General features: G+C 52.5%; 1 protein-coding gene across 5 annotated transcripts; it reads right to left on the bottom strand.

Moving 5' to 3' along the window:
- Positions 1 to 107: 107 nt before the first annotated feature.
- On the bottom strand, positions 108 to 16,663 carry STRIP1 (striatin interacting protein 1). 5 transcript variants are annotated; one of them, XM_059487794.1, is made up of 21 exons: positions 16,534 to 16,662; positions 14,198 to 14,267; positions 13,858 to 13,932; positions 13,220 to 13,354; positions 11,290 to 11,410; positions 10,926 to 10,994; positions 10,453 to 10,559; positions 9,949 to 10,076; positions 8,835 to 9,017; positions 7,908 to 8,125; positions 7,574 to 7,639; positions 7,317 to 7,380; positions 6,612 to 6,683; positions 6,309 to 6,383; positions 6,065 to 6,162; positions 5,238 to 5,364; positions 5,051 to 5,151; positions 4,234 to 4,300; positions 3,429 to 3,533; positions 3,081 to 3,285; positions 108 to 636 (listed from the first exon to the last, which is right to left on the bottom strand). In XM_059487794.1, the coding sequence occupies exons 1-21, from the start codon at positions 16,582 to 16,584 to the stop codon at positions 389 to 391; spliced, it is 2,385 nt and encodes a 794-aa protein (XP_059343777.1). In that variant the 5' UTR covers positions 16,585 to 16,662; the 3' UTR covers positions 108 to 388. The 5 variants fall into 5 exon arrangements, with proteins under 5 accessions (XP_059343777.1, XP_059343775.1, XP_059343776.1 ...); XM_059487792.1 differs by lacking the exon at positions 16,534 to 16,662 and adding an exon at positions 16,368 to 16,520; XM_059487793.1 differs by lacking the exon at positions 16,534 to 16,662 and adding an exon at positions 14,348 to 14,401.
- Between the last annotated feature and the right edge of the window lie 163 nt (positions 16,664 to 16,826).

The raw sequence follows: 16,826 nt of genomic DNA on the forward strand, positions 1-16,826 counted from the left end.
GCACCCCTCGTGGGGTGAGGGGAGGCCACCCCAGCCCCTCAAGCCCCCCAAACCCCCCAGAAGGGCTGGGCAGGGCCACCCAAGGACCCCCACTCCCACCTGCTCCCCCTTCCTGGCTGGGGGGCACGAGAAGGGGGTGCCCCTGAAAGCATCACATGGGGTGGGTGGGCACAGATCCCCCCCACCCAAACAGGAAACCCCCAGGGCACCCTCAGCTTGGGGATAAGCCTGGAAGGAAGCTCACAGAGGGGCAGCATGTGGTCTCAGCTCCATCCTCTTCCCGAGCCCACCACAACAGCACAGACCCCCTCCCCCAAACCTCGCTGCCCTGCCCCGTGAGCCTCCAGCACTCCAAGCAACCCCTCTCCAAGCTGCCTCCCTGTGTCCATCACTGCAGCAGCTCCTCCCACGAGATGGGCCGGGAGAACACCTCCCTCTCCAGCCAGAGGTCGTAGTTGAGCTGGAAGTCCTCGGGCAGCTCCACCCTCTGGCCCAGCACGCTCTGCAGGCAGTTGTCCACGGGCACGAAGTCGGGGTTGCCGTGGGCGCGGTCGTAGCGCCGCGAGTTGAAGCGCTCGATGCTGGCACGCAGGGCACACTCCTCCGCCTGGAAATCCCAGGGACGGGCATCCAGGTCTGGAACAGGCATGAGAGGGGTCAGAGCAGAGCTGGGTGTCACAGACGTCTCTCTATGAGAAATCTTTCCTTAGGATTTTTGTCTGAGAGGCTTCAGGGACAAAATGTAAACAATAATTATCTGCTGCTGTGGGATGCAATAGGTGCATCTGTCTCATGTGGATATTTGGAATTAATGGCCAATCACAGTGTTTCAGACTCTGTCCAAGCCACAAACCTTTGTTATCATTCTTTTCCTTTCTATTCTATTCTTAGCTAGCCTTCTGAGATGAAACTTTTTCTTCTATTCTTTTAGTATAGTTTTAATGTAATATATATCTTAAAATAATGAATCAAGCCTTCTGAAACATGGAGTCAGATCTACATCTCTTCCCTCATCCTCAGACCCCTGTGAACACAGCTGGGGACTCCTCAGCCAGCCCAAAGCCCTCAGGGTGGTGGTGTAACCCCAGCCAGACTGAGCCCCATGTGGCTGACTGCTCATTACCACACCAGCCAAAGCAGGGAAGAATCAGGAGGGTAAAAGCTGGAAAATTGCTGGGTTAGGATAAAGAATAATAAAGCTTTTGCTTAATAAAGAAAGCAAAAGCTGTGCAGCACAAGGAAAGAATAACAAGGAATTAATCCCCCACTTCCCATGAGCAGGCAGGTGTTCAGCACCTTCAGGAGAACAGGGCCCCATCCTGGGGAGTGGTGGCTTGGAGGACAAACAGCATCACTGCTAACATCCCCCAATTCCTCCTTTTTCTCCCCACTTTATATCTTGGCCTTGGATGACAAACAGCATCACTCCCAACATCCCCCAATTCCTCCTTTTTCTCCCCACTTTATACCCTGAGCATGATGCCCTAGGGTCTGGAATATGCTTTGGTTCTGTCTCCTCCCTACAATCCATACACCCCCAGCCCCCTCCCACTCAGGAAAGGCCTTTGTAGGTCAAACAAAGCACAGCCAGGAGCCACCAACAGCTCCTCCACCACTTCCAGCATCCCCAGCACAGGGAACAACCAAACCAAAGCCAGGAATGGGGGCTCCCTTTGGCCCCACTTGCCTCAGCACCAGGAAATGCTGGTACACCCCAAGGTCATTCTTGGGCTAAAACAAAACCCCCAAAACTGCAATGCCACCCTGTCTCATCTCCCACATTCTGAAGGTGGGAGGGAACACTCCACTGGGGCACCTGGACCCCCTTGGGGAGGCACCAAACCTGCTGTTCCAGCCCAATTTAGGCCAAAAAGGGTTTTCAGTCAAGGTTTGACACCTCTGGCAGAGCCCTGAGCCCTAAAATGTCATCACCAAAATCCCTCCCACACCCCAGACCTGCTGGACAGTGTCTGGCTCAGCTGGAATTTGTTTTCCCACAGGAGTCCTGCCAGTGCTGGGCTTTGCAGTGGGAGCTGGGAAGGTTCTGGGAACCCACCACTATTCTGGCTCTGCTGGGCAGAGCACCAGCACTGTCTCCCAACATTCCCACCCCATCAAGTGGATGCAAGATCCTGGAAGGGGGCACAGGCCAGCTGACCCAAATGAACATAGGGAATATTCCAGATTCTATGATGTCAGATCAGATATAAACCCAAGGAAAGGAGGAGGAGAAATGATGAGGCATTAGTTATTTAAAACATGTGCCTTCCAGAGCAGCAGCTCCACATGCTGCAGCCTGGCCTCCCCAGAGTGCCTGAACTTGCTCATGGGAAGTAGAGAACAAATCTATTTTTTTTCTGCTTTTGCTGTACTAAACAACCTTATTTCACCCTACAAGTCATTCCCCAGCTGATTTTCTCTGCTCTGTCCAGCTGGGAAAGGGTAGAGCAGCTTGGTGGGCACCTGGTCAAGCTCAACCAGCTGAGATCCACCAAGGTCAACCCAGAACACCCACCCAAACCCCAGGCAGAAAGGGCAAGGTGGGGACACAGACCCTGGGGCAGGAGGGCTGGGAATGCCAGGGATGCACAGACCCTGGAGCAGGAGGGCTGGGAATGCCACAGAGCCTGGAGCAGGAGGGTTGGGAATGCCAGGATGCCAAAGACCATGGAGCAGGAGGGGTAGGAATGGCAGGGATGCCACAGACTCTGGGGCAGGAGGGCTGGGGATGCCATAGACCCTGGGGCAGGAGAGCTGGGGATGCCAGGGATGCACAGACCTTGGAGCAGAAACTGGGAATGCCACAGACCCTGGGGCAGGAGGGCTGGGGATGCCAGGGGTGCCACAGACCCTGGAGCAGGAAGGCTGGGAATGCCACAGACCCTGGGGCAGGAAGGCTGGGGATGCCAGGATGCCAAAGACCATGGAGCAGGAGGGGTAGGAATGGCAGGGATGCCACAGACTCTGGGGCAGGAGGGCTGGGGATGCCAGGGGTGCCACAGACCCTGGAGCAGGAGGGCTGGGGATGCCACAGACCCTGGGGCAGGAGGGCTGGGGATGCCAGGGGTGCCAGGATGTACCGTTGCCGTAGGCCCAGTCGTCGTTGAGGCGGTGCCTCACTTTCTGGTAGATGGCTGACATGGTTTTCATGTTGCTCTTCCTCCACTGCCTGCCCAGGTACTTGGTCTGCACCTTGAGCAGCTTCAGCACGTAGAGCTGCATCATGGCCTGCTTCACCTTCAGAGCCCGCTTCAGGATCGGCGCCGACTTGAACACCACCAGCATCTGCAGAACATTCCAGATCCAGCTGGGATGGATCCCTGGGCCAACCCCACCTCCACTCCCCTGCTCAAGCCCTGGCTTGTCCCAGGTTATCCCCAGTGCAGCTGCCTGGCCATGCTGAGCTCCAGAACACTCCCAGGGCTCACCATGGTGCGGGAGTGCTTCCACTTGGTCAGCTTGTTCAGGATGCGCAGGAGGTTTATGCAGGAGAAGAGGTTCCGCCAGCAGAACTGGTTGTTGTCTCCAGCTTCCTGTGGGGAAGGAGAGGCAGGGTCAGGCAAGGGATTGGAGAGGGGATGGGGAGAGGCTGGGGTGATCTGAGGAGCTATTGGACATGGGGACAGCACAGCATGTGGGCATGGAATCCTCCAATCATGGAATTGTAAGATTGGGAAAGCCCTCTGAGATCATCAAGTCCAACTGCTCCCCCAGCACTGCCAGGGCCACCAGCAATCCCTGTCCCCAACTGCCACATCCACGCCCACACATAATCTGAACACTTGCAGGGATGGTAACTCCAACACTGCCCTGGCCAGCCTGTACCAGTGCCTGACCATCCTTTTCACAAAGAATTTCTCTCCAATATCCAACCTGAACTTCCCCTAGCACAGCTTGAGGCCATTCTCTCTTGTTCCCTGGGACCAGAACCTGAACCTCCAGCTCCACCCTCCTGTCAGGGAGTTGTGCAGAGCCAGCAAGTTCCCCTGAGCCTCCTTTTCTCCAGGCTGTCCCCTCAGCTCCCTCAGCCACTCCTGGTGCTCCAGCCCCTTCCCCAGCTCCATTCCCTTCTCTGGACACACTCCCTCCCCAAAATCCCAGTGGTGCCAGGGGCTCAGCACAGGAGAGCTGAGGGTGCAGGGGCTGGGTGCTGGAGCCCTGCTGCCCCCCTGCACCCCAAACTCCCCCGGGCAGCACCCCAGGTGCCAGGAGTGTCACAGCAGGAGGACTCACCAGGCTCTCAGCTGTCAGCTCTGGCAGCTCATGCACCACACAGGAGGGGTAGTCCAGCACGGAGATGCTGCAGGAAGAGAGGGGTGCTTGAGGCGTACCCCCAGATCCCCCATGCATGGGGGAAATGCAGCCCCCACTCCCCACACACTGCAGATGGGCTCTGGTGGGAATTTCCAGCTCTGCCTGAGCCACTGCCAGGGAGGGATTGAAGAGAGGCCAAAGAAACGGGGATCCCTCCGCACATCCCCCAGGAATGCAGATGTGTGTCACAGACATGTTTTATGGAAAATCCTTTCCTTAGGATTTTTTCTCCTGAGAATCTGAGAGGCCTCAGGAACAAAATGTAAACAATGATTATCTGCTGCTGTGGAATGCAACAGGTGCATCTGGGATTGGTCTCATGTGGTTGTTTCTAATTAATGGCCAATCACAGTCAGCTGGCTTGGACTGTCTCAGTCAGTCACAAGTCTTCGTTATCATTCCTTTTCTATTCTCAGCCAGCCTTCTGATGAAATCCTTTCTTCTATTCTTTTAGCATAGTTTTAATAATATATAGTAAATATATGGTAAATATAGTATATATAGTAAATTTTGAACCTATGATTCAGAAGTAATATGGTCTTTAATCACATTTGTATAACCTAACAGTGAAGAAAAATGTTCAAATACTTATAAAAATGGGACTTGTGGCTATATAAAATATATATATCATAAAATAATAAATCAAGCCTTCTGAAACATGGACTCAGATTCTCATCTCTTCCCTCATCCTGGGACCCCTGCAAACACCACCACAGGTGTGCAGCCTTCTCCTCACCTGTTCTTGGCAGTGATGTAGGACATGATGTTCTGGTTGAAGAACTTGAGGATGAGTGGGATGCAGTTGGCAAAGACCAGGTGCTGGGCCATGTACTCAAACTGGGGAGGAGAAATGTGGGTGAACAGGGACCCTCTCAGGGTCCTGCCATGCCCAGAGACCCGTGGGCACTGCTGGACCCCCTCACCTGGTAGATGTGGTTGAGCTTGAAGTGTTTGAGCAGGAGCAGCAGCACAGCAGAGATGGCTTTGACAATGATCTCCTTGTGCCTATTGACATCCACACCCAGCTTCATGCTCTGCAGCACAGTGGTCCTGGGGGACACAAAGGGACAGTGTCAGGGGGGATTCATCCCTCTCAGGGTGGCACAGGTTCTCCAGGGAAGCTGTGGCTGCCCCATCCCTGGAAGTGTCCAAGCCCAACCTGGTCTAATGGAAGGTTGAGCCCCCTAAGGAAGGGATGGAGCCCCCTAAGGAAGGGGCTCAGACAAGCTATAAATACAGGATGAGATGAAAGCTTAAGGCTGCTCTCCCATCACTAGGTGGAGAAAGGGGAAAATGGTCAGGAAAATCCACCCTGAGCTGTGATGGGAGCAGGGAGATGGGCAAGGGGCACCCATACAGCAGCAGGGTGTCCCTGCCAATGGCAGGGGGTGGGACTGGATGAGCTTTAAGGTCCCTTCCCACCCAAAACACTCCATGATTCCTCAAACCCTGCCAGGGTGCACTGCAAGGGACACCACAGCATGCTGAGCATGGGGACATCTACAGCTGCCCTTCCCAAACCCACTGTGCAGGATCACAGAATCATTCAGGCTGGAAAAGCCCTCTGAGAGCATCGAGTCCAACTGCTCCAGCTGCAGGAGGCCACCAGTTCCTGCAGGGTGCAATGCAGGGCAGAGCAGGGTCATGTCCCCCAGGGAACCCCAGCCCACGCCAGGGCACTCCCCCAGCTCCCTCCCACCCCTCCTTCCCTTCCCAGCCCCAGCCACCCCTCTGCTCCACAGCCACTCACGGCATCTCCTCGGGCAGGACATCTGCCAGGATGTTGATGGAGTCTGTCTTGGCTTTGGAGGTGGGGGCTGCAGCCAGGAGAATCTTCAGCAGAGCAATCTAGGAAAAAGGGAGAGATGGAGGTGGAATGGGAGCTGCAGGAAACTGATAAAAGGCCCTTTCTCCACTGCAGGAGGGAGGTGAAAACGTGGGGTGCATCACTGGAAAGGGACTGATCCAGGGGATCCCAGTGCTCCCCAGCTCACCATGTACTGGGGCAGGCTGGGCAGCAGGCCCTGGTACAGGATCTCTGCAGGGACTTGCTCCACTTCCTCTTCCCCCTGGTGCCAGGAGAGACCAGAAAACCTCATCCCAGGAACTGCCACCAGCACCCAAGGGCAGGATACCCCCGACCCCTCTGCTCCAGAGAAACCCCTCCCCAGCAAAACAAACTTCTCAGTCCTGCCAAAAAACCTGGCAGGACCAAGTGCCCCCAACTTCCAGCCCAGGATCCCCATCCCATCCCATCCCATCCCATCCCATCCCACCCCATCCATCCCCACACTCACTCCTGAGAGCGGGGAGCGCAGGTACTCCTCTTCCATGTGCACCTGCACCTCAGCAATGGATGTGTACTTGTGCTGCAGGGGGACAGGAGGGGTCACCACAGTCCCCCAGTGCTGCCCCCAGCCCCAGCCTGCTCCCACCACCCTGTTCCATCCCTCCCAGATCCCTGTCCAAGGGGTGACCTGGCTAGATGGGCAGGGTGGGAGCTGCTGGGCTCAGGTCTGGGACAAGGCCAGTAGGAAAGGGATGAAAACATGAAGAGAGGGATAAAACCCTCTAAGGAAGGGATGAAACCTCTTAAGAAAGGGATGGAGTCCCCTAAGGAAGGGTTGGAATCTCCTAAGGGATGGAGTCCCCTGAGGAAGGGATGGAATTCCTAAGAAAGGGATGGAGCTCCTTAAGGAAGGGATGGAGCCTCCAGAAAGGGATGGAATCCTCTAAGGAAGGGATGGAGTCCCCATTAAAAAGGAATGGAACCCCCTAAGGAAGGGATGGAGCCTCCTAAGGAAGGGATGAAGCCCCCTAAGGAAGGGGCTCAGACAATCTGTGAATCCAGGATGAGATGAAAGCTTAAGGCTGCTCTCCCATCACAAGGTGGAGAAAGGGGAAAATGGTCAGGGAAATCCACCCAGAGCTGTGATGGGAGCAGGGATGTGGGCAAGGGGCACCCATCCAGCAGCAGGGGCTGGAGGAATTCCTCAACTCACCAGCTTCAGGGTGCGGATGCTCTCATGGATGGGCCTGGGCAAACCCACCACGGTGTTGGTGTCACTGGAGGAGGGAAAGAGCCAGGCTGGGAGCAGGGCTGAGCACCCAGGGGTGGGGCAGAGACCACCCAGGGATGAAGCCACAGCCCAGCCAGCCAAAGCCTTCCCTTCGTCCACAGAGAGACAAAAGCAGCCCCCAAACTGGCCTCTCCCACAGGTCCCCAGCAATGGCAGCACTGGGCTGGCTCTGCACCCACCTGCCCAGCGTGTAGCCGATGAATTTGCTGCGACTGGATTCCAGGAACATCTCAATGTCCTTCTCCCTGCAGCAAAGGGAGATGGGAAGAGTCACACCCTCCAGGGCATCTGGAAGATGCCCAGCTAGGCACAGGGAAAGGCACAGCCCAGGCACAGGGAAAAGCCTTGTGGTCAGGTAAAGGGTACCCAGCCAACCCCACAAGGAAAGAGCCATCAGAGTGACCCCCCACCCCAAAAACTTTCCCTACATCCCTGCTGAGATTCCCAACATCCAACAGCCTCCATTTCCCTGACCCTGCTCCAGTTCTCCCAGCAGGGACACCCCAGACTCACCGGACCTTGGGAGCCCAGGGCAGCCCTTTGGGGCAGGTGATGCGGTCGCTGGGGGGGTGCTGGGTAGGGGGGGGCATCACTTCATCCCTTTCCAGGGGGAAGGTCTCTCCCTCCAGGCTGTTGTCATCATCATTTTCCTCTTCTTCCTCACGGGAATCATCAGCTTTGTACGGATCCCTCTCGTTGAAGGCATCGAGGTTGTCCTGCTTAATGAGGGCCTGGAGGGGAGAGCAGGAAGGGAATGTCCCAAAAACCAAGCTCAGAGCCTTCTCAGAATCTCTGCTGGTCACAGTGACCCCAAGATGCGTTAGAAAGTCTCTTTTCCCAGCCCAGCAGTTGAAGAAGGAGTCAGAACTCTTCTATTCTCCTTCTCAAGGTTATTTATGGTTTCTTTTCTATATAATTTTTTCTCCAACCCACTGAGGTCTGTCTGGCAGGTCAGGTTGAGGCACACTGACCACCCTTGGGGTGGTGTTATATTTTTATACTAAAAACTATGTGTACATTATTTACAATAACTTCCCAATACCTATCACCTATGTTAGACAGTGAGCTTCTACCTTAAACCAATCCAAAAATGCCAACATCACCCAGAAGATGGAGGCTAGGAAAAAGAAGAAGAAAGACTGGACACACCCAGATTCCTCCATCTTACCTCCTGAACCCCCATTCTAAATACCCCAAAAATCTATTTTTCACCCTGTGACAAACAATCATTCTACTTAAACTTTTTTTACTTGTAATTCTTCATATAAAGGTTGGTAATTCTTTCTTCCAAGGGCTAAATCAAAGGCACGGGGGTCTTGGGCTCTGTGCTAAGCTCTCTGAGCCCCCTGGGCAGGGGCTGGAGCCCTCCAGGGCAGCCAGAGGACTTTCCTGGGTTCTGACAGAGCCTGGCAGTGCCCTCCCTGATGTCCCTGTCCCCACCTTGTGCTCCCTGCGGCCGCGTTTCTGCTGCTGCTCGATGAGGTCGGAGGCGGAGGCGGGCGGGGAGGCCGCGCGCATGTTGCGGATCACCTGGATGCTGTCCTCGGGCAGGGGGGGCAGCCCCAGCATCTCCCTCTTCTCTGCCTTCATGCTCTGCAGCTCCTCAAACCCTCCCAGGGTGCACTGCAAGGGACACCAGAGCATGCTGAGCATGGCACAGGGGGCTCCAGGGACAGCTACACCTGCCTTTCCCAAACTCATTTTGCAGGATCACAGAATTGTTCAGGTTGGAAAAGCCCTCTGAGATCATCGAGTCCAACTGCTCCCACAGCACTGCCAAAGCCACCAGTAATCCATGTCACCAGGTGCCACCAGTAATCCATGTCACCAGGTGCCACCAGTAATCCATGTCACCAGGTGCCAACAGTAATCCACGTCACCAGGTGCCACATCTGTGTGTCCTTTAAATCCCCCTGAGGATGGTGACTCCAACACTGTCCTGGCCTGCCTGTGCCAATGCCTGACCACTCTTTCCATCAAAAAAACTTGCCAATATCCAACCTAAACCTCCCCTGGCACAGCTTGATGTCATTTTCTCTTGTCCTGAGCTGCCTCCTCCTGTCAGAGAGCTGTGCAGAGCCAAAGGTCCCTCCTGAGCCTCCTTTTCTCTAAGCTGAGCCCCCCTAGCTCCCTCAGCCACTCCAGACCCTTCCCCAGTGATGTTCCCCTCCCTGGACACACTCCAGCCCATCAAAGTCTCTCTTGTCCTGAGGAGCCCAAATCCTTCCCCAGTTTCAAACAGGAGCTGCCTGTCCTGTGCTCCTCTTGTCATTGAGAGAGGCAGGAAGGACAGGAGGATGTCCAGGCATCCACAACTGTTCAGAACTTTCCTTTCCCCAGCCAGGGACCTTGCTTTGGGTTTATCTTTAGTATCCAACTCCAGACACCAATATCCGATGCTTCCCTCTGAAGGAAAACCTGGGATTGGGTTTAAAGGAAAACTGAACACCAGAAAAAGAGGGTGGAGAATGACAATCAAATAACTCTGAGAGCAGAATTCCCTCCTGTGCCAAGTATCAAACCACACATCCCACAATCCATGGCCTCTCCTTACCAGCACAGTTTTCCAGAGCAGAAGCAGCACCTTCTTCATGGGGAAGTGTGGAGCATGGCCACTGCAGAATTTGGTCACCATCCCAAAGAGCATGACAGAGAAGGGCTCGTTGTTGTACAGAGGGGCTCCTGGAACCACACAGCACCATCAGCCAGGAATTCCTCATCCCTGGCCTCACCCTGATCACCAGTATCACCAGCACCTGTACCCTCCTCCCCATTAGCTCCAAGATCCTCACCTCACCCCAGACAGCTCCTCTCCCCTTCCAAGGCCTTGTAAACTCTGTAATTTCTTACCTCTATGTTTAAGAGGAAACAACAGCTCAAATATTCCATTTTTTTCCCAGGGAGAGAGCACCCAGCAGCAGCAAAGGCTGGATGGCTTCCTCTGCTCACCTCCCTCTGCCCCACAAGCTGAGCAGAAACCAACCCAGTGCTGCCAGTCACTATTACCCAAACCCTGGAGCCAAATGCCATGTCACTGTCTCCAGCTCCTGGTCCTCACCCAGCTCTGCTCGGAAGGTTTGCCTCATGCTCTTCCACTCAGGCTTGTCCCCCTCGGCCTCTTGGCGCACGGTCTCCACAATCAGGTACATGATGTTCAGCAGCACCCTGCAAAAACCAGGGCAGCTGAATCCCTGCCAGGGATAACTTATGGAACCACTGCCAGCACTCAGGGAGAAGCTGGAGCAACCCAGACCACATCCACAATTCATGTACCTGCTCCAAAGCAGCACACAGGCACTGAGGGGAAAAGTCTCTACAAGTCCAAACAGAAAAAAATCTTCTTTCCCAAATTTTACTGCTTCCATATCCCCAGTCTGTCCCATTCCTGCTGTGCAGGCTGAGCACAATTGACATCTGCAGAACTCTCAGATTTGGGACAGCTCTGGGACCCCTTCCAGTGCCTGCCTCAGCCCCCCAAAGCCTCCAGAAAACCCTGGAGCCTCTCCTGGTGGCCCCACTCCCACTGCATACCTGAGGTCGGTGCTGTCAGCCAGGGAAATGGCCGGTTTCCTCACGGCACTGGAGCAGGCTGCGCTGTTGCTGCAGAAGGAGAACAGCTCAGAGAGAATTTGGGGGAATTCAGACTCTGCCATGGGCACTCCACATGCCAGCTTCAAACCCTGAGACAGACACTGCTGCCATGAACTCCCTGCTCCCAGCACAGCCATGTGAGGAGGAGCAGAGCTGCCTGTTTGCTGTCAGGCACTTTGATTAATGGGGAATTTCAGGAGAAATCAGGTATAATCCTACATTACACACCCACAAAGGGTGTGGGAGGACAAAGGGAGTCATTCTGGTGAATTCCAGAGCCACACTGTTTTCTCACAGTACTCACTCAATCTCCATGTTGAGCAGCTCCACCAAGGCGTTGAAGGTTCCCACTTCCAGCAGGAGGAAGATGTTGTACCTCATCCAGGCCTGGACCTCGGCCTCGGAGCTGCACTCACCAAAGGTGCCTGCAAGGAGACCCTGCTGATGCCAGGCCCTCCCACTGCACCTCGTATGGAAAACACACCCTCCAAACTGGGGGAAAACTGGCATGCACAGCATGGAGCTGCCCTCTTTGGGGAACCCATTCCAGGTCTGCAGAACTGGGGTAACACAGGGAAATCAGCCACATTTTGGGCCAAACTGCTCTAAACTATCTGGTCCCATGAGATTCAGCTCGGTTCCAGACATCCCAGGTGGAATGGAATCCACAAGGAATGACAATTCTTCTAAATATTATATAATAAAATAATTAGTAATTATAGGATCATATAAATACTATATATTCATTATATTATATACTGATATATTACATATAATACATATAACATATTGTGTATAATGTATAATATATAATATGAAAAACATAAGCTATATATTGTATTTTATATTAAAATACAATCTATAATATATATTTATATTATACATATTATACATGTTATTCATTATGTTATTCAGTATTTAATATATAATGTATAAATATATTAAATATCCAATGCATTATATGTAAGACATAACATGTAATATATGTAATATATAATATACAGTATATAATATATAATATGAATTGTAGATTACATTGTATTATGTATTACGTGTAGTATACATATTATAATTATTTTTATAGATATACTATATATGTGAGATTATATTGTACTACGTCTCACATATATTTAAAAATGTTACATATAGTATACATAATAACATATTTTTATGGATATATTGTATATGTGCTATGTCTCATATGTATAGTACATACACAGTATTATTACATACAGTGCATATATTATAATTATATATATGCATATATTATAGATATGAAATTATATTGTACTATGTCTCATATATATAGTATATACAAATAATTATAATGTGTATTTTATATGTAACACATAGTACCATATAATCTACAATACATATTATAATACAATATACATTATACTATACATAATATAAAACTCTATATTATCTGTTGTATTATATACAATTGTATTAGTGTATATATTGCATTATATCATATATATATAATTGTATTATATAGTACATGTAGTACATAATTGTATATATATTGTATATAATACTATTGTATTATACAATACATATACTATATACACTATATAAAATGTATTAAACATTTATAAGATACATAAACATTTATATATAAAGATTATATATCTTGTATCGAATATATTTAAAAGATACCTTATATCTTTCATATATATCTTAGCTATATCTTATATCTATACATCTTATATATATTATACGTATATCTTATATATATGTCTTATATATAACTTAAATATACCATAGATAAAATTTACATATATATCTTAGATATACCTTACATATATCTTGTATCTATATTTCTTATATCTATATCCTGTATATATATTTTAGATGTATCTTATATCTATATATCTTATATATAACTTATATGTATTTTAGATATAATATATATACCTTAGATATATATATCATATATCTTATATCTATATCCTACATATATCTTATATCTTATATATATAAAAACTTTATGAACATAAAAGAGTTCTATAATAAATATTTAAATATACACTATATACAAAACAGTTAACATACACAACACAACACATACAACTATCTAACTGTACAACTCTACTGTACAATATATATAATACGTATGATATACATAATATATATATTATATATATAATATATAATACATATAATATATATATTACAACACAACCCATTTCATGGAGCTAGCAGCGGTAACCAGGTGTCAGGGGCAGTGTCACCTTGTGCCACGTAGAGGATGGCGCGTGCCACGCGCAGGCGCCTCTCGCGCGCCGTCACCTCCAGCCCGTCCAGCAGGCGCATGGCGTGCGTGCGGTGCTGCGTCCGCTCCAGCTCCGGCCACTTCTTGTCCCGCACTGCAAACCACAGCAGGGCTCTGGGCACAGCCGCAGCTGGCACAGCAGAGCCAGGGAGTGCTGGGCATGGGTGAGGGCTGAGGGATGGCTGTGCTGTCCAGCAGGGGATTAGAGAAGTCCTGGCATCATGGAATGTCCTGAGCTGCACAAGAATCATAGAGGGCAACTCCTGGCACTGCACAGACACTCCAAAATCTCCCACTGAGAGCATTGTTCAAACACTTCTGGAGCTCTGGCAGCCTCGGAGCTGCGTCCATTCCCTGTGGAGCCTGGGCAGTGCCAGCACCCTCTGGGGGAAGAACCTTTCCCTGATCTCCTCCCCTGACACAGCCCCAGCCATTCCCTTGGGTCCTGTCCCTGCTGACACAGAGCAAAGATCAAAGCTGCCCCTCAGGTGTAGCTGCAGAGCCCAGTGAGCTCTGACATCATGCTCCTCTTCTCTAGGAAGAAAAATCCCTGTGCCTCCCCAGGAGAGAGGAATCCAGAAAAAGATCAGCTCTTACTGTGGATCCTGAAGTCCTCCTCGAAGCATTTTCTGTTGAGCAGGAACTCTGGCCCCTCTGTGTAGCTGTACAGTTCTGCCAAAAGAAAAGAAGTTCCAAAAACCTGCACCGAGCTGCAACTCAGCCCTGGAGACTGCAGTTTTAGCGAAATATCAAAATGTAATAAAACCCCACCCAGTGTAAGGCCAAAAATACGAACTACACATATCCTGTCCCTTTTAACATCAATACAGCATTTAAATATAACAATAACGAGATACTGAACTTGACAGTTCCTTTAATTCTACCAGGAGAGGAAATGATGGTTGATTAATTGATCCATCACAGAATTATTCCTTACCTGAGAGCTCTGCTGTCCATTTATCCGTGTCTGCATATTCAAACTCCAGGTCTGGTGATTCTGAATAGCCCTGAAAACACGGGGGAAAAATCAGTTCCATTACAGCACATTTCAGGAAAACCAAAACCCCTGAAAACACTCACAATTCACCTCATCCTCCTGCAAATCCAGGGCTGGTCTTGCTGGTTTAGGGACCAAAAACATTTCTGCAGCAGCACAAACGTTACCGAGGCAACACCAGCCCACCTCCTGCGTCTGCACAGGCTGTGCTGCAGCCACTGCAGCACCCCCAGAGCACGGGGGGAGCCCCCAAAGCACAACAAACACAGCAGGACACAGGGAGAGGGTTCTCTGAGATCAAGCAGCACTCAAAGCTCACCCATTTCACACAAAATTGGGAAAATTTGGGCTATCTCCCTGTGCTATCCCAGCAGATGGGATTAGTGAGGATGAAACAACTCCAAACAGCTTTGGAGAAGCTGCAAAAACACCCAGGAAAACCTTTAGAGCACAAAATATCATCAGCTCCCTTTACAGAAATCAAGAACATCAACCCACAGCATTTCAGGGCACCCAGCCCTGAGTGGGGCAGGTGCACACCAAGACTCTCACAAATTTCAGGATCCTGAAATCCACACCAGAACTCTCCTGAATTATGAGGCTCCCACTCCTGAGCACGGGGAGGATCCAGAACAGAATCCTCACCCACCCCTGAGTGAGGGGCAGACCCATATAAGAACCATCCCAAATTTTGGGCACCAACTCCAGAATGAGGGGCAGACCCTGAGCAGAATTCTCCTCAATTATGGAACTCCCACTCCTGAGTGAGGGGCAAACCCATACAAGAACCATCCCAAATTTTGGGCACCAACTCCAGAATGAGGGGCAGACCCTGAGCAGAATTCTCCTCAATTATGGAACTCCCACTCCTGAGTGAGGGGCAAACCCATACAAGAACCATCCCAAATTTTGGGCACCCACTCCAGAATGAGGGGCAGACCCTGAGCAGAATTCTCCTCCATTATGGGACTCACACTCCTGAGGGAGGGGCAGATCCACACCAGAACTCTCCCAAATTTTGGGGCACTCACTTCTGAGTGAGGAGCAGACCCTGAGCAGAATTTTGGGACACACACTCCTGAGCACAGGGCAGACCCACACCAGAACCCTCTCAGGACACCCAGCCCTGAGTGAGGAGCAGAGCCATAGCAGAACCATCCCAAATTTTGGGGCACACATTCCTGAAGAAGGGGCACACCCAGAATCAAACTCACACAAATTTTGGGGCACCTGAATGAACCCACAGGCAGAAGTGTCCTAAATTTGGGGGCTCCCACTCCACTCCACATCAGGACAATCCTGAATTCCAGGAGTCAGAGAGGGGTAGCTCCATTCTCCAAGACTCCCCCTCACATCCATCCCCTGGCATTCCAGGGACTTTTCTGAGGAACCATGGGAGAGAACGGCTCTAGGGCCATCCCAGGAGTGAAACGCTTTGGAAAAGCCCCAGGACACCTCACCCCAGGACACAACCCTCCCACCCCAAGGCTCGGGATGACCCTGAGGGGTTTGGTCACCTCTGGCTGGAACCATCCCTGGTCCGAGCACGGCAGCGGGACCCGACACCCCACCCCGGGCTGGAACCGAACGGTAACACCGAGAAAGCCCCGGCTGAGCCGGGAGACCCCCGGGCCAGCCCTGTCACTCCCGTTAGGGACCGGCCGACCGAGCCAACCTCGCGGCCCATCCCGGTCACAGCGGCCGGACCCGGGGAAGGGATTGATAAAGGGGAAATCGGCACCGACCGAGACCGGGCAGCCCCAGGGCCGAGCAGGGAGAGGCCTCCCGGCTCCACAGCCCAGGGAACCGGTACCGAGGGAGCGGCCGGTCCAGGACCGGCCCTGGGACCCGCACTGGAGCACCGGAGCCACCGGCCGAGCCGGTCCCGGGGAAGGCGGAGCCCAAGCAGGGCTGGAAGGGCCGGACACTGGCACCCCCGGGCACCGGCACTACGGGCATTGGCACCCACAGGGACCCACGAACACCGGCACCGACCGAACACCGGCACCGCCCCCGGGCACCGGCACCCATGGGCAGGCCCTGGCCGAGGCCCGGCGCGGCCCGCCCCGCCCGGGAAGGCCGCCCCACTCCCGGCGGCGGCGGCGCTGACCTCGGAGTCCTTGCGCGGCGGCCGGGCCAAGTCGCGGCCCCTCCCGGGCGCGGCCGCCCCACCGCGGCCCTTGTTGTTCCCCGGGACCGGGATAGGGCCCGGCCCGGGGCCGCCACCCGGCTCCATGTCGGCCGCTCCGCCGCGCCGAGCTCTCGCGAGGACTCACCCCCTCCTCTCGCGGGAGCGGCAGGGAGAGCCGGGGCAGCGCCGCCGCCATGTTGGGAGTGGCAGCAGGGGGAGCGCCGGTGTCTCCGGTGGGTGCGATGCAGCTCCGCTCGCCGGCCCCGCGGCTCCGCCGTGGCGGCCGCGTCACGGCCGGCGCTGCCCGCCCCCGGCGGCCACGGACGGCGCGACACACGGCCGGGCGGCCGGCCCCGCCCCCGCGCGGCCATCTTGGGTGCGGCGCGGCCCTGGGCGCGGCCATGCTGGGTGCGGCACTTCCGCCTCGCCCCAGGGTGG

This window comes from Ammospiza nelsoni, chromosome 23 (genome assembly GCF_027579445.1).
Source record: "Ammospiza nelsoni isolate bAmmNel1 chromosome 23, bAmmNel1.pri, whole genome shotgun sequence".
Taxonomy (NCBI): Eukaryota; Metazoa; Chordata; class Aves; order Passeriformes; family Passerellidae; genus Ammospiza; species Ammospiza nelsoni.

Excerpts from the sequence above, each read along its gene's own strand:
- STRIP1 (XM_059487792.1), bottom strand. The coding sequence starts at position 16,493 with ATGGAGCCGGGTGGCGGCCCCGGGCCGGGCCCTATCCCGGTCCCGGGG. Across the intron at positions 4,301-5,050 it reads TACATCACTGCCAAGAACAG|CATCTCCGTGCTGGACTACC; the intron begins GTGAGGAGAAGG and ends CTCTTCCTGCAG. Across the intron at positions 3,286-3,428 it reads GGAAGCACTCCCGCACCATG|ATGCTGGTGGTGTTCAAGTC; the intron begins GTGAGCCCTGGG and ends AATGTTCTGCAG.